General features: G+C 41.2%; 1 protein-coding gene across 3 annotated transcripts in view; it reads right to left on the reverse strand.

The window, feature by feature from the left end:
- Nucleotides 1-4608: 4608 nt before the first annotated feature.
- SERPINB8 (serpin peptidase inhibitor, clade B (ovalbumin), member 8) overlaps nucleotides 4609-16749 on the reverse strand; it is a 22296-nt gene continuing 10155 nt past the window's right edge. For 2 of the 3 annotated variants that reach the window (XM_010862323.1, XM_010862324.1), the window contains 5 exons: nucleotides 13272-13409; nucleotides 10838-10955; nucleotides 10104-10246; nucleotides 8374-8526; nucleotides 4609-5133 (listed from right to left, as the gene is read on the reverse strand). In XM_010862323.1, coding sequence (XP_010860625.1) covers nucleotides 4729-5133; nucleotides 8374-8526; nucleotides 10104-10246; nucleotides 10838-10955; nucleotides 13272-13409 — 957 coding nt within the window. In that variant the 3' untranslated portion in view covers nucleotides 4609-4728. Of the gene's footprint in view, nucleotides 5134-8373; nucleotides 8527-10103; nucleotides 10247-10699; nucleotides 10777-10837; nucleotides 10956-13271; nucleotides 13410-16749 lie in introns of those variants that run through there. The other variant, XM_010862325.1, reaches the window with a different exon arrangement.

Consider the following 16749-nt stretch of genomic DNA (forward strand, 5'->3'; position numbering starts at 1 on the left):
ATTTTTAGCATTTACAATAATGTTTTCAATGCCAGATATCATCTTTAAAATTAATGGCGACTATTCTCAACACATACAACACCAAAAATAACTTGAAATGAAAAAAAAAAATAGATACCTTGACTAAAACATGTATGGACCGTGACAATTATATCAAGACATAGCTTACTTTCGGAGGTGTGCAAATGTACAAAAATGGGTCTTATTGTGAAGTATGGTATGATCTTTGGCTTTTTTATCAGTTTTTTAATTATTATTTTTTTGTGTGTTCATCTGTCCCGTTTTGAAAGAGGCACATTGAAATTTAAATTGCATCTTTACTGTGAATTGTACCTTTCTATATCAAATGACAGCATTTTTCCATTTTAATTCATTCCTTAAAGTCTGATTTTTCTGGTATTAATAGCTTGACTCCTGTTGTCCCTTTCTTTAAATCTGCCTGATATATCTTTGCTGATTTTATGTCATTTTGTTTGAGATATGCTAATGGAAGACCATATTTGACAAAACACCATTTTTTATTTTCAGTGTAAGAGATTTCTATCTTTTAATAAGGAAGTTACATTTAGTTCCATTATTAAATTTGTAATAGTTAGTCTTGCTTCTCTTAGCTGGCTGTAGTTCTTATGGCATCATATTATACCATGATTTCTCCATTCTTTTGTTAAAATGTTTTATTGTGAAATGTATCACAAATATACACAATGGATATATATATGCATATTTAAAGATTAATAGTTAAGTTGAATAAAATTCTAATATCCACTATCCAGCTTAAGAAACAGAGTATCGGATATAATTCTGCAGCTTCCTGTTGATTTGATTATACTCTTTCCCTGCACTGGATTCAGTACTATCCTGTATTTTGTGTAAGCAGTTCCTTTGCTTTTTCTCTATAGCTTAACTATATATATGTTGCTTTAAACAATTTAATGATCAGCTTGCTTATTGTTTAACTTTATACAAATGCAATTGATACATGATAGCGTTGCTCTGGACCATTTTATGCTGATGGCTGTGATTAATTCATTTTCCCTAATATATGGTGTTCTGTAAAAAATCGTGGAAGCTTGTACATTGTGTTCTGTATGAAAGGTACTGACAATGTGGATGGTGCCCCAGAGCTGAAGAAGGCCGTAACCCCGATCCTTTGTATGAATGCAACATAATCTACTCATTTTAATAATTCAGCATTTTTCCTAGGGTTGTTTTTCTAACTTTTTATTCCTTTTTTTTTTTGGCCATGCTGCATAGCATGTGGGACCTTATTTCCCTGACCAGGGGCCAAACCTGCCCCTGCACTGAAAGCACAGTCTTAACCACTGGACCACCAAGGAAGTCCTCCTAGGTTTCTTGAGCTTTCTTTAACAGTTTTTCCTTGGTTTCTTGCAATAGTATTGCCATGAGCATTATTTTACACGTCTCTGGAACATATGGTTTCTCTAGGGTTCCTAACTAGGAGTGGAATAACTGGTAACAGTACATACGTCAATAAACTTTTGTTCCAGACTTCCCTAGTGGACCAGTGGCTAAGGCTCCATTCTCCCAGTGCAGGGGTCCCAGTTTGATCCCTGGTCGGGGAACTGGATCTTACACGCAGCAACTGAAAAGATCCCATGTGCTGAAACTGAGACCTGGTGCAGCCAAATAAATAAAAAATAAACAAACTAATTTTCTCTTGTTAATCTTTTTGTTAACAAGTCTCAGCTGGAAACCTAAAACAGTGGACGGAAGACTCCCTTCCTTACAAAAGCATCAGGTGGATGGGGGACCACCATTGCTGGTGTTGAAAATGGAAGAAGCCACAAGAAAGGCCCTCAGCTGACAGGCAAAGAGGAAACAGGGGCCTCATTCCTGCAAGCACATGGAACTCAGTGCTGCCAGTAACCTGAAAGTCCCCGGAAATGAATTCTCCCTCAGACCCTGCCAAGGAGGCAGCCTGGCCAACAGCCAGACTTTGACCCTGTAAGACCTAAGACAGGGCAGACAAGTCACTTACCTACAATATTATGAGACAGAGATCTCTTACTCAGTGTTAGTCGATCAGTCTGTCCGACTCTTTGTGACCAGGCTCCTCTGTCCATGGGAGTCTCCAGGCAAGAATACTGGAATAGGTTGCCATGCCCTCTTCCAGGGGATCTTCCCAACCCAGGGATCAAACCTGGGTCTCTTGCATTGCAGGTGGGTTCTTTATCCCTGTACCATCTGGGAAACCCTTTCTCATGCCACTGAGATTGTAGCAATCTGTCAGCAATAAAAACCAGCACATTTGATGAGCCTAGTTTATGATAGTTTTGGTGATTCAAATGCTTTCAAACAGCCTGATCAATATTATTTCAAATTAATCATTTTTCTAGTTGTGTCAATCTTTAATTGGCAGGAGGAGGCCATGAAACTAAGAAGCATCACTGCTCAATTAAAGGCAAAACAGGTTGGGTGGAAAAGAGACACCTGATCAGTCTTCCAAGCAATGTATTTTAGTAACTGTCTCTAGTTCATCTCTGGTTTCCAGACATTTTGCCCATGTTGTTTGTTCTAGAATAAACAGCTGTGGAGCAAAATTTGGCCAGTCCATATTGGGGTTAAAGCGTGGAACTCTGCTTCAAGTTCCATGGGGAAAGAGAAGGAAGCTGACACACAGAGAAACAATAAAACCCGAGATGAAGAAAGAACCTAAGGCACTTGGGTCCAAGATTCTGATTATTCCTCACACACTTTTCCAAACTTGATATCAGATAATAAATTGCTTTTCACTAAGACAGAAATGTGTTTCAGTCATTTGCCAATGAAAAGAACCAGTCTTGAATGCTGTATTCATTTCCGAATGATAAATGTAGTGACTTATTGGTAAAACACCACACATTCACTATCTCAAAGCTGTGCTGTTCAGAAGTTCAGGGCAGGTCTCTGGGCTAAAACCAAGGTCCTAGCAGAGCCGCAGCCCTGTCTCAGGGCTCCAGGCCAGAATGCATGTCCCTGCCTTCCAGCTTCTCCATCCACACTTGGCTGGGCCCGTTTCCTCCATCTTCAAAAGTCAGCAACATTGACTCTCTCTCTGCCTTTCCTCCATGGTCACATCTCCCTCTGACCTCTAATGTCTGTTTTAATTTGTTTACTTTTATGAATGACATTGAGCATCTTTTCATGTGTTTACTGACCTTTTCTGTTTTCTCTTTTGTGAGTTCTCCATTTCAAGTCTTTGTCAACTTTTCCATTGGGTCGTTTGCTGCTTTTCTTCCCATTTATTTCATGGAATTATTTCACGTTTTGGAGATTTATCCTCTAGCGGTTAAATCCATTAAATTACCATCTCCTGTTTTGTGCTTATATTTTGATAATTTTATGGCTTTTAAACTTAACCTGTATTTTAATGTAGTTGATTTTGTCCATTGTTTGTCTTACTTTTCTATATATTGATGAAGAAATTCTTCTTTTTCCCTAAAGTCAAAGGATATTCTGCTATATTTTATTGTAAAGGATATAAATTGTTCTTTTCTAATTATTTACTCTGTCAATAATTGTTTTCTCTTTTTCCCCCAATTAATTAATTAATTTAGCTGCCTTGATTCTTAGTTGCATTCTGGCCTGCTCTCTCGAGTTGTGTGACTCGCGGTGGGTTTAGCTGCCGTACAGCATGTGAGATCTTAGTTCCCCTACCAGGGATCGAACCTGCATCCTCTGCATTTGAAGGCAGATTCTTAACTACAGGACCACCAGGGAAGTCTCGTTTTCTTCTTTTAAATAAGGAAGTTTGCACAGAACATTGTACGGGCTGTCATTTTCTTATTGACCTCTAATACCAGTTCTTTTCTATTTCACATTTTCATACATGCATTAAGTATGCTTCTGGGCTCTTTATTCTGTACCATTAATCGGTATGTCTATCCCTGAGTAAACACCACAGTATATTACCAGTAATTTATAATAAGCTTCACTACCTAGTAGAACCAGAGCTCTTCAACTTGATCTTTTTCTTTAGAATGCATTATATCTTTTTGGCTTTTTGCTTATTCATATGCCTTTTAAAATAAACTTGTCAAGTCCCATAGAAACATGGCTGGAATTTGGATTAGAATGATATCTATAGAACAAGTGGAGGAGAACTGATAATTTTTAACTCAAGGTCTATTCTTGACATGAAATATGTCCATTTATTTTGGTCATCTTTAATGGCTGTCAATAGCACTTTATAATTTTTAGTGTAACAGTCTTACTTAGGTTTTGTTAATCATTATTCCTGAGAACATTATATTTTTAGTGCAAAAGTAATTACATTTTCTCAATGTTGTTTCTTAAGCACATAAAAATGCAATTAACTCTTGTCCAATAATGATATCATTTGCTACTATAACAGGTATTGTTCCAAAGTGAAAGTGACAGTCATAGCCGTGTCTGATTCTCTGTGACCCCATAGACTGTAGCCCACCAGGCTCCTCTGTCCATGGAGTGGATTCCCATTCCCTCCTCCAGGGGATCTTCCCCACCCAGGGATCAAACCCAGGTCTCCTGCATTGTAGGCGGGTTCTTTACCATCGGAGCCACCAGGGAAGCCCCCAGGTTCTTTATCAACCCATTAAATCCTCTCAACAACTCTACGAAGGGGAGATCTGTTAACCATAATCACACTTTATTTCAGCATTCAAACCACCGCATCAATTTGGCAACCAGAATTTGGAGTAAGGCAGAGTGTGTAGAAGCGAGAAGAGAGAAGTAAAGCGATTGTGCCTCTTACGGAGAAGAGACCCTGCCACAGAACAAAATGCTGTTGGTTTCCCGGTGCCTGATGAAGAAGAGGAAAGGGTGGTCTGCACAAAATTTTGGTTCCATTCTACAGCACCGGGAGTTCCTGACCACGGCAGTGGCCCCAGCTGCCTCTGTGCCCTCCTCATTGACCTCCACGAAGCACTTGTGTGCAACCTTGGACATGGGCACGTTCTTCTTAGCTGACATTCCGGAAAAGTCTGCCTTGGCTTCCTCGAAAGCATCAGTCATTCCTAAACTTCGAAGAAAAGCCTCCAAGTCATAACTTGCCTCCAGCTTTAATCTGGGAAGAAAAACTTGGACTTTCTCCTCAGTCAGCTTTTCTGGACTCGTCCAGGTTCTGAACTTCTCATATGTAAGTGCTTTTTCCACCTGAAACAATGAAGAGTTAAGTCTTAAAAGCTAGATGACAATAGCCCGGTACCCACCCACCTATAGGTTCATTAACCCCTGCCCCTCACGACCTGTGACTTGATACTGAGTTCTGCTCCAGTAATCTACAGGATATTTCCTCTTATAAGCACACCAAGATTTTCCCTCTATTTCTTGCATTTTCCCTGTTTTATGGATATAAGAGAGCAACAGCTAGGAAACACCTGAGACAAAGATGGGGTTTTATTTTGAACTATTTGGACCAAATTCATGTCAAGTTGGTTTTTTAGTTTAGGAAATTCTCATAACCAATTTATTGTACTTATGTAGATGATACCACTTTAATGGCAGAAAGTGAAGAGGGACTAAAGAGCCTCTTGATGAAGGTGAAAAAGGAGAGTGAAAAAGCTGGCTTAAAACTGAGCATTCAAAAAACTAAGATCATGGCATCCAGTCCTATCATTTCATGGCAAATAGATGGGGAAACAGTGTCAGATTTCATTTTTCTGGCCTCCAAAATCAATGTGGACAGTGACTACTACCACGGAATTAAGACGCTTGCTCCTTGGAAGAAGAGCTATGACTAACCTAAACAGTGTTTTAAAAAGCAGAGACATCACCTTGCCGATAAACTATGTATAGTCAAAGCTATGGCTTTTCCAGTAGTCATGTATGGATGTGAGAGTTGGACCATTAAGAAGACTGACTGCCAAAGAACTGACACTTGTGAACTGTGGTGTTGGAGAAGACTCTTAAGAGTCCCTTGGACTGCAAGGAGATCAAACCAGTCAATCCTACAGGAAATTAACTCTGAATATTCATTGGCAGGACTGATGCTGAAGCGGAAGCTCCAATACTTTGGCCACCTAATTGGAAGAGCTGACATTGAAAAGACCCTAATGCAGGGAAAAATTAAGGATGAGATGGTTGGATGGCATCACTGACTCAATGGACATGAGTTTTAGCAAACTCAGGGAGATAATGAAGGACAGGGAAGCCTGGCATGTTGCAGTTCATGGGGCTCCAAGAGTTATATATGACTTAGCAACTGAACAACATCAAACGCAATACAGTATCGTGAGTTTGAGAAACTGTTGACCAAAGAGAGAAAAGCATGACTCAGAACTCGGCTGAATGAAAAAGGGAGAACTCCGTGATTCTGGGGGAGGAGGGCAGGATGGGAAATCCCACAGGACTGTTGCTTCTGGCATCCTTGCTTGCCCTCTGCCTGTTCTAGGGGTAGCTTCAAACCCTCCCAGATCCAGCCTTCATTCTTGTTTATTAACAAGGAAAATATACAGAGGAGCATCTTCCCCCCACCAGCAGAAGTCCAGGTGAGAGCTCCTCTCCAGTGGCAAATGTTTGGATGTCAGTTCTGTTCGTAGACTTTCCTAATTTTCTTTTTTTTGGGGGGTGGGGAGCTTTTGAAAAAATTGAAATATATGTGATATACAACACTGTGTAAATTTGACATGTACATGTTAGTGTCATACATTTATATATTGAAATATAATTGCCATTATAGTAATAATTAATACCTCATATTATATAACTATCATTTATTTTTTATTTGTTTATTTTTAACTGGAGGATAATTGCCTCATAATGTAGCACTGGTTTCTGCCATTCATCAACATGAATCAGACATATGTGTGTGTGTATATATATATATGTCCCTCCCTATTGAACCTCCCTCCCACCTCCCACCCTGTCCCAACCCTGTAGGTTGTCACAGAGCACGGGGTTTGAGCTCCCTGCATCATACAGCAAATTCCCAGGGGCTACCTACTTCACCTGTGGAAATGTGCATGTTTCCATGCTACTCTCTCAGTTCATCCCACCCTCTCCTACCCCCGCTGTGTCCACAGGTCTCTTCTCTATGTCTGCATCTCATTTTCTTAAAATTGCCATGACAGATCTCTTCCTTGCCTTATGCCAGGAGGTTCCTGATTCCATAGAGAAGCCAAGGAAATCAGGCAGGCCCTCCCCTCACAGGGGTGGGCCGGCGTGCGCCGGTGTGCTGGCGCCAGCTTGCATCTTCTGCAAAAGTCAACTGTTAAACCCTTGGGAGCCTAAACCTGGCCATGGTGCAGGTATTTACACCACAGGAATCAGCAAATGTTATAAATGAGGTCTTCCCTGACACCTCAGGAGCCAGATAACCAGCACACTGTCGCTCCTGCACCTCCCATCCTGTAAATTTACTTTCCCCCAACCTGAACCCTCTTTTCCTGTCATGGGAAAATATCCTTTTCCTCCTGTCTGAGAAAAATTCCTCACCTGTACTTTAGACTCTTGCTCCTCAAAATTGGGTTTATGACCAAAAGCATCTGTATCATTTGGAATCTTGTCAGAAATGCAAAATCTCAGGCCATAATCCCCCTAAATCAGAATCTGTATTTTAACAGGATCCCATTAGATTATTATGCACATATTAAAGTGCTTGAGGAACACTGCTCAGAGCCATCTTTATCTTTTTCCTGTTCTTTTGTTCAATAATTACTGGGCTGGCAACTAGCCCCTCTCTTCAGAATAAATAATAATGTTCTTATTTTTGGAACTCTCTTCCTCTAGGCTTCATCAGAATTTGTTTATTCCAGCAATTCCACTCCTAGGTGTACACTCAGTGGAAATGTACACACATGTTCGCCAAAAGTCACGCAGTGGTATTCATTTAGCACTCCTTAGAACAACCCTCTGCAGAAAGAAATGGCAACCCACTCCAGTATTCTTGCCTGGAGAATTCACAGACAGAGGAGCCAGGCAGGCTACAGTCCATCGAAGAGTTGGACACAACTGAGCGACTATCACTCACTTACTCACTTAGCACAACCCTAAACTGGAAATGCCTCAAATGCAATCCAGTGGATGCACTTTTGAAAATGAGCTCAGGCTACTTAGGATTGCCACGGGGAAGGACTGGGGGAAGGCATAGTTAGGGAGAGTGGGGTGGACATGTATACACTGCTACATTTAAAACGGATAGCCAGCAAGGACCTAATGTAGAGCACAGGGAACTCTGCATGATGGTACGTGGCAGCTGGATGGGAGGGGAGGTTGGGGGAGAATGGATGCATGCATATATATGCATATATGGCTGAGTCCCTTCACTGTTCACTTGAAATTATTACAGCATTGTTAATCAGCTATATCCCAATACAGAATAAAAAGTTTAAAAAAAACAAACAAACATGCGCAGACTGGATCCATAGACACTCAGACTCCATGTCAAGGGCTTACCACAGCAAGATCTGTGTTCTCATCAGGCAGAAGGATGAGCATGCTCAGCTCGGCGCCCACGTAGGGCAGCTCCAGGACCTGGGCAGGCACCTCCTCCACGTGCCCCATTTTAAACTTGGCTTGCTTGAACATCATCTGTACTGTCTTCTTCTCCTGATAAAAACATGAAACTAAAATCAAATCACTGAAAAATAACACAGAGTGCTAAGAACTGGTATGTCTAATTCACAGAACCCTTGTCGTTCAGTCACTAAGTCACGTCTGACTCTTTGTGATACCATAGACTGTAGCCACCAGGCTCCTCTGCCATGGGATTCTTCAGGCAAGACACTGGAATGGGTTGCCATTTCCTTCTCCAAGAGATATTCCTGACCCAGAGGTCGGTCCCATGTCTCCTGCATTGCAGGCAGATTCTTTACCACTGAGCTACCAGGGAAGCCCACGGAACATAACATATAGGTACATATAATTATTGTTTCTGTGCATTTATGCTGATTGATGCAAAATCTTCATTAGTACATACTAGCGTTGAGTAATAACATTCCATTGTCCCAGCGGATCAAGTACTACCACGTGGGAGAGAAAAAATTGATGAATAGAGACATAAAACTCTCTATATTATCCTCAGAAGAAATTGTGCTTTTTTCTCTTTTTAAAAGATAAGTAGAGTAGCACTCGCAGGGACCTTTTAATTAAAAAATTATTTCTTGAAGTTAAGAGGAAAATGAACTAATATTCAAATCTTTGCCCTGGAAGATTTATTTAGAAAAGGTATATAGGCCAGAGAGAGTTACACTTTTACTCTGAAAAGTTGCTCAATTATATAATTGGCGCTATGGCCTTGCTTTTCTTGGAGGGAAAACCTTGATGAGATGTCCAGAGTCCACCATTTTTAAAGACTGCAACAAATGTATTCTGGGCATGTAAATTTTTGTGCAATATGCTATTATCAAGTGGATAGAGGTCAAATTCCAAGCTGAGAGTTATTGACCTCAGCCATTATCATATTCAAAAGTGAAAGGAGAAAAGTTGTTTATAAAGTTAGGTATAGAAGTCTAAAAATCAAACACATAGCATGATGACTATGGTTAATAATAGTGTGGATTAATAATATAATAATATGGAATGCTGGACATTTGCTAAGAGGGTAGATTTCAGGTGCTGTCATCGAGAAAATATATGGTAACTATGTGAGCAAAAGATATCTTAATTAGCTTCACTGCAGTAATCATTTCACTGTGTATCTCAAATCCTCTTCTTATACACCTTAAATATGTAAACATTTTATTTTTTAAAAAAAGATCCAAAAATAAATAAAAACAAAGCTGTCCTGAACATTTGCTAACACTTTTTTTCTTGTATTCCAAATTGTAGAGCCATGAATTCTAAGGTAATAAATAGTCATAGTTGTCATTGACAATTGCGAGAAAAAGTCCAAATACACTCAGTGATCAAATAATACAAACATAACTCCAAGGCTTAGAAGAAATTTTCTTTCAATCCAAATAATATGACCAGAGACAGATCGACTTGACCAAGGATCCAAAAACAAAAAGATCAATATAACAATTATTTTGGTATTTCTCTTTCCCATTCCAATAAGAAATATACAGGGGACATGAAATTTATTCAGAAATAAATTAAGAACTAAGACAGTGTAAAACAAATTATTTTTCCATTCCTTCACAGTCTTTAGAAAGTAGAAATATGTCTGCAAAATGTTTTCCTACCTGGTTAGTCTTAAAGGGCATTCCCCTTGTGTGCTTTCTGTCAAACTGCTCATTCCACTTGCCTTTGAAATAGATGGCATTCACCAGGACCAGCTTAGTCAGAGGACTGACCGTGCCAGCCCCCAGTATCTCTGATATCTTACCTGTAAAGAATATAAGAGAAAGTTACTGCTATTGGGGGAGAATAAACCTTTCTTTTACAGAAGTTCTCTCTCTCGATATTGAAAAATGGCTGGAATTCTGCCGTTCTGGCTGCCTGAGGACTCAGGGGGATGGTGTTTCATGCGGGGCACACATGCAGTCTAGTATTTGTCTTTAAACAACAATCTTGAAGCAGAGACTAACACTAGGCTTAAGCATTTTTCAGAAATCACCACTCCGTAAGCCCAAGAAAAATATCAGATTGGCATTGGGGCTTCCCTGATGGCTCAGACAATGAAGAATCTGCCTGCAATGCAGGAGATCCGGGTTCAATCCCTGGGTTGGGAAGATTCCCCTGGAGAAGGGGAATGGTTACTCGCACCAGTAAGCTTGCCTGGAGAATCCCACGGACAGAGGAGCCTGGCAGGCTGCAGTCCATGTCAGAATGGCATTACCTGCTTCAAAACCCAGCAAACATATGCACAGGCTACTGGAAACAGCGTCAGAGTGGTCACACCGAGGAGGTCACATCCGGGCGGTCTTGGCTCTGTCTCCCTTATAACACCACCTCTCCCAAAATGAAAACCGCTCACCATCCGTCTTCTCCATCACCCAGTCATTTATGTGTTTCCTGCATTCTTCAGTGTCTTCAGCAAAGGACAGCTCCTCCAGGTCAGCCTGATAGAACTGCTGGCAGGATTCTTTAAAAGCCTACAAATGCAGAATACCAAGTGTGGCCATATTCTACTTGGCAAAATTTCCTGAAAGTGTGAAAACATTTTTTTTCTTAACACGTTTCTGGCATAAATGCTTGTACAGGGCACTCTGTACTTTAAAACCCATTAGTGCAATTAATCAAAATGTACAGACCACTGGCACCGTGCCAGGTGCGGGACGCCAGGGTAAAGACAGGACTTTGGACCTGAGGTGGCTCACAGTCTGCGGAGGAGAAATATATATACACAGAGAGTTGCAAGATGTTTTGAGAATATGGACAGCGGCAGCTATGCACAAAACAGCCTGCGAACTTTCCTGTCAAACACTTAAACTCCACGTTGACCTTCTGTTTGATTTTTATCTCCTCCACTATGTGGTCTAACCATGTTTTACTCATTTCTGTATGATCAGAACAGACCAGAGTGTCCAAAACATCTTTATGGAATGATTGGAAGGCTTGAACTAGACTATCAAAAAATCTTCCGGGTCTTCCAGGAATGGAATCATTGTGTGTGTGTGTGTGTGTGTGTGTGTGTGTGTGTGTAGGGAATTAGGGAAAAAAGTAGCAAGGGATAAGCCATGAACTGTAAGTTGGGGTCAAATCAGGAAGGGCATTACATGCAACACATTAAAATCCACAGGTAACTCACCTCACAAAAACTTGTTTTCTTATATAATGTGCCTGGCAATTGGCTCCCATCCTCCGCCCATCTCCTGTCCTCAAACATGTTAGTTTCTATGGAGGAAAGAAGATGCAGAGAGAAGAAGAACCCAAGCAACCATGAAAAGTGGAGAACGATCCTCTGTGTCCTCAATATTCCCCAATTACAATATTCAAAAATCTGGCTGATATTCAAAAATGAACATCCATTAACCAGGATTTCCTGGAATCACAAGTACTTTTCCTGCTGGGGCTAAGTCTCTTCAATCGTGTCCGACTCTGTGCGACCCCATAGACGGTGGCCCACCAGGCTCCCCCGTCCCTGGGATTCTCCAAGCAAGAACACTGGAGTGGGTACTTATCCTAGAAAACCTAACTAGCTGAAGGACTCAGAATCATCTCCAAGGCTACTGAACCCCAGAGCAGGCAGTTTGCACTGGGTAGCACCCAACAGCAGCCAGGACAAGGTTATATTTGAGTCTTACATAATAATCCTTGGAACTGCTGACTGCTAAGATGGCCAGACTTACCCTGATCATTTCATTAATCTTAAAATAACATCTCTCTGTTTACTGTAGAGCACAATTTTTTGGATCTCACTTATTGAATAATGGGCTAGAGACCTTTGGAATTATACACTGCAGTAAATAGGAAATACTCAGATTCAAAATCTTATTTTTAAGTGACAGATTTTAATTTTAGAAAGACTTTTCTATTATTTACCAACAAAAGTCCATCTAGTCAAAGCTATAGTTTTTCCAGTAGTCATGTTATGGATGTGAGAGTTGGACTATAAAGAAAGCTGAGCACTGAAGAATTGATGCTTTTGAACTGTGTTGTTGGAGAAGACCCTTGAGAGTCCCTTGGACAGCAAGGAGATCCAATCCTAAAGGAAATCAGTCCTGAATATTTGTTGGAAGGACTGATGCTGAAGTTGAAACTCCAATACTTTGGCTACCTGATGTGAAGAACTGACTCATTTGAGAAGACCCTGATGCTGGGAAAGATTGAAGGTGGGAGGAGAAGGGGACGACAGTGAGTGAGATGGTTGGAGGGCATCACTAACTCAATGGACATGAGTTTGAGTAAACTCCGGGAGCTGGTGATGGACAGGGAGACCTGGCGTGCTGCAGTCCATGGGGTCACAAAGAGCCGGACATGACTGAGCGACTGAACGGAATTGAATTCTATCAGTGGTGTGCAAGGACCAGGCTGCACTTGGAGAGATCATTTAGAAAACAATTAAACTAACAGTGTAGAAGGAGTGAGAGCCTGGACACAGGCAATGACGATGGTGATTCAGGAGAGGGGACAAATTTAAAAGACTTTGCATGGTCTGCTCCACAGAAAGTGCCCAGTAAAGATGAGACAAGGGTTAGGGGTTGTGGTCATTGAGATGCGGGTGGGGGAAAGGCAGGTGTGGGTTGCAGGAAGATGGACAAATTGAAATTGACATCTGGGAGTATGATATATCAGAAACAGTCATTTTTTAAAAGGATACAGTTCAGAAGCAATCACAAAATTCTCAAATACAGAAGTATAATTCTAAGCATATTTTTAAGGCAGCACAACTATACTTTATTTCTGCTCTTCCATAATTCTGTTTTATTTTCAGTGTCTTTTTTTATCGATGTGCGAGCACTACTTACTGGCAGGAAATCACATGTCTTTTCCCCAAAGAGTCTGTTGGCAGTTCTGAGCAGGCACTTTGGGCCGGACGTGCTGACTTCCCTGAGGAGTGACTGGAAACCTCGATGGACATCTCCACTTTCATTCAGACAAAGTGCCTGGTGATAGAAGACAAGAACACTAACTTTTAACATGCCATTTTCTCCCTCAAAGAGCTCTTCCCAAGCAAATTTCTGCACTGAAAATAACAAAGGATCCTATTTTAAAAGGAGTTTGGTTTGACCATCTAGCACAGAGTTTCTCAACCTGGAAATATAGACTTTTGGGGCCACAAACCTGGGGGCTCAGCAGTAAAGAATCCTCCTGCTAATGCAGAAGACATAGGAGAGGTGGGTTTGATCCCCGGGTTGGGAAGATCCCCTGGAGGAGGAAATGGCAACCCACTCCAATATTCTTGCCTGGGAAATCCCATGGACAGAAATCCCAAGGCGGGCTACAGTCCATGGGGTCTCAAGAGTTGGACCCGACTTAGCAACTAAACCACCACCACCACTTTGCTGTGAGGCTGTCCTGCACACACTAGAATATTTAGCTGCATTTCTGGCCTCTGTCCACTAGATGTCAGCAGCACCTCTCGGGAACGACAACCAACACAGTCCAGACCTTGTCAAGTGTCCCGGGGATGCCGAATGCCCCCAAGTGGACAGCCCTGCTCTAGCAGGTTTAGCTCTGCCAGGAAGGCAGCGCATAATCATTCAGGAAGGAGACTGAATAAAACAAACAGGTCATGCAATGACCTCTAGGCTACAAGAATGAGCAGAAAGAGACATGGGAATGTTTCATTGGGAATTCCACAGAAGTCCTCCACTCTTGACGGGATTTAAATTCAAATCGGAGTGAGAATTAAGTCTGTTCCCTTATCTCCCAACACCACCAGCCCAAAGCCTCCCTCCTCCAGGGAGCTGAAAGAAACAGCCACCCGGGACTCAACTGTGGCTGAGGAAGGATTCTGAGGAGGGTCCCTGAACCTTGATATTCGTGGGAACATGATGCGTATATGACAGTTTTCTGGGACCTTTTCACCAGGGAGTCTACCTCCCTAAAGCAATAGCCACTACCTCCCTGGTGCATGCGTGTGTGCTCAGTCACTTCAGTCATGTCTGACTCTTTGCGATCCCACGGACTGTAGCCCACCAGGCCCCCTTGTCCATGGGATTCCCAAGGCAAGAATATTGGAAGGGGTTGCCACTTCCTTCTTCAGGGGATCTTCCTGAGCCAGGGATTGAACCCAGTCTCCTACATCTCCTGCATTGGCAGGTTGATTCTTTACCCAGTGAGCCACCTAGAAAGCCCACTTTATTGGTAGCTAAAGTCATATATAAACCATGTCAGGTCAACCAGATTATATATTGATTGATTGATTATATATACATATTATATATACATATATATATATGGCTGAGCTCTTTCTATATATATATATAGATTATATCCTAAAAATTCCAGAAGATATAAGTCCCCATTTGTGTTGCACTTTTTCCACTTATGCGTAACATTATACTAGAAACACACATTAAACAAAAAATTCATTTACATAGTAGCATTTCCATTTGAGATATGACATTAGCAAAAGTTTAAAATAGAACAAAGTTGGAATTCTTGGCTTTTTTGTGGAACAGAATTGTAGTTTCCCTGGCTCATCAAGGAAACATAGCAAACACCCTCTTCCAACAACACAAGAGAAGACTCTACACATGGACATCACCAGATGCTCAACACCCAAATCAGATTGATTATGTTCTTTGCAGCCAAAGGTGGAGAAGCTCTACACAGTCAACAAAAACAAGACCAGGAGCTGACTGTGGCTCAGATCATGAACTCCTTATTGTCAAATTCAGATTTAAATTGAAGAAAGTAGCGAAAACCACTAGACCATTCAGGTATGACCTATATCAGATCCCTTATGATTATACAGTGGAAGTGAGAAATACATGCAAGGGATTATATCTGATAGACCAAGTGCCTGATGAACTATGGACAGAGGTTAGGGACATTGTATAGGAGATAGGAATGAAGACTATCCCCATGAAAAAGAAATGGATAAAAGCAAAATGGCTGTCTTAGGAGGCCTGACAAATAGCTGTGAAAAGAAGACAAGCAAAAAGCAAAGGAGAAAAGGAAAGATATACCCATTTGAATGCAGAGTTCCAAAGAATAGCAAGAAGAGATAAGAAAGCCTTCCTCAGTGATCAATGCAAAGAAAGAGAGGAAAACAATAGAATGGGAAAGAATAGAGATCTCTTCAAGAAAAGTAGAGATATCAAGGGAACATTTCATGCAAAGATGGGCTCGATAAAGGACAGAAATGGTATGGACCTAACAGAAGCAGAAGACATTAAGAAGAGGTGGCAAGAATACACAGAAGAACTGTACAAAAAAGATCTTCATGACCCAGATAATCACAATGGTATGATCACTCACCTAGAGCCATACATCCTGGAATGTGAAGTCAAGTGGACCTTAGAAAGCACCACTACAAACAAAGCTAGTGGAGGTGACGGAATTGCAGTTGAGCTATTTCAAATCTTGAAAGATGATGCTGTGAAAGTGCTGCACTTAATAGGCCTGCAAATTTGGAGAACTCAGCAGTGGCCACAGGACTGGAGAAGGTCAGTTTTCATTCCAATCACAAAGAAAGGCAATGCCAAAGAATGCTCAAACTACCACACAATTGTACTCTTCTCACACAGTAGTAAAGTAATGTTCAAAATTATCCAAGCCAGGCTTCAACATGAACCCTGAACTTCCAAATGTTCAAGCTGGATTTAGAAAAGGCAGAGGAACCAGAGATCAAATTGCCAACATCCACTGGATCATCGAAAAAGCAAGAGCGTTCTAGAAAAACATCTACTTCTGCTTTATTGACTATGCCAAAGCCTTTGACTGTGTGGACCACAATGAACTATGGAAAATTCTTAAAGAGATGGGAATACGAGACCACCTGACCTGCCTCTTGAGAAATCTGTATGCAGGTCAGGAGGAAACTGTTAGAACTGGACAGGGAACAACAGACTGGTTCCAAATAGGAAAAGGAGTACGTCGAGGTTATATACTGTCACTCTTATTTAACTTATTTAACTTATATGCAGAATACATCATGAGAAATGCCGGGCTGGAAGATGCACAAGCTGGAATCAAGACTGCCAGGAGAAATATCAATAACCTCACATATGCAGTTGACACCACCCTTATGGCAGAAAGTGAAGAAGAACTAAAGAGTCTCTTGATGAAAGTGAAAGAGTGAAAAAGTTGGCTTAAAGTTCAACATTCAGAAAACAAAGATCATGGCATCTGGTCCCATCACGTCATGGCAAATAGATGGGGAAACAGTGGCTGACTTTGTTTTTGGGGGCTCCAAAATCACTGCAGATGGTGACTGCAGCCATGAAATTAACAGACGCTTGCTCCTTGAAAGAAAAGTTATGACCAACCTATTGA

The sequence above is a fragment of the Bison bison genome, unplaced genomic scaffold (assembly GCF_000754665.1).
Source record: "Bison bison bison isolate TAMUID 2011002044 unplaced genomic scaffold, Bison_UMD1.0 scf7180017864481, whole genome shotgun sequence".
NCBI classification, from domain to species: Eukaryota; Metazoa; Chordata; class Mammalia; order Artiodactyla; family Bovidae; genus Bison; species Bison bison.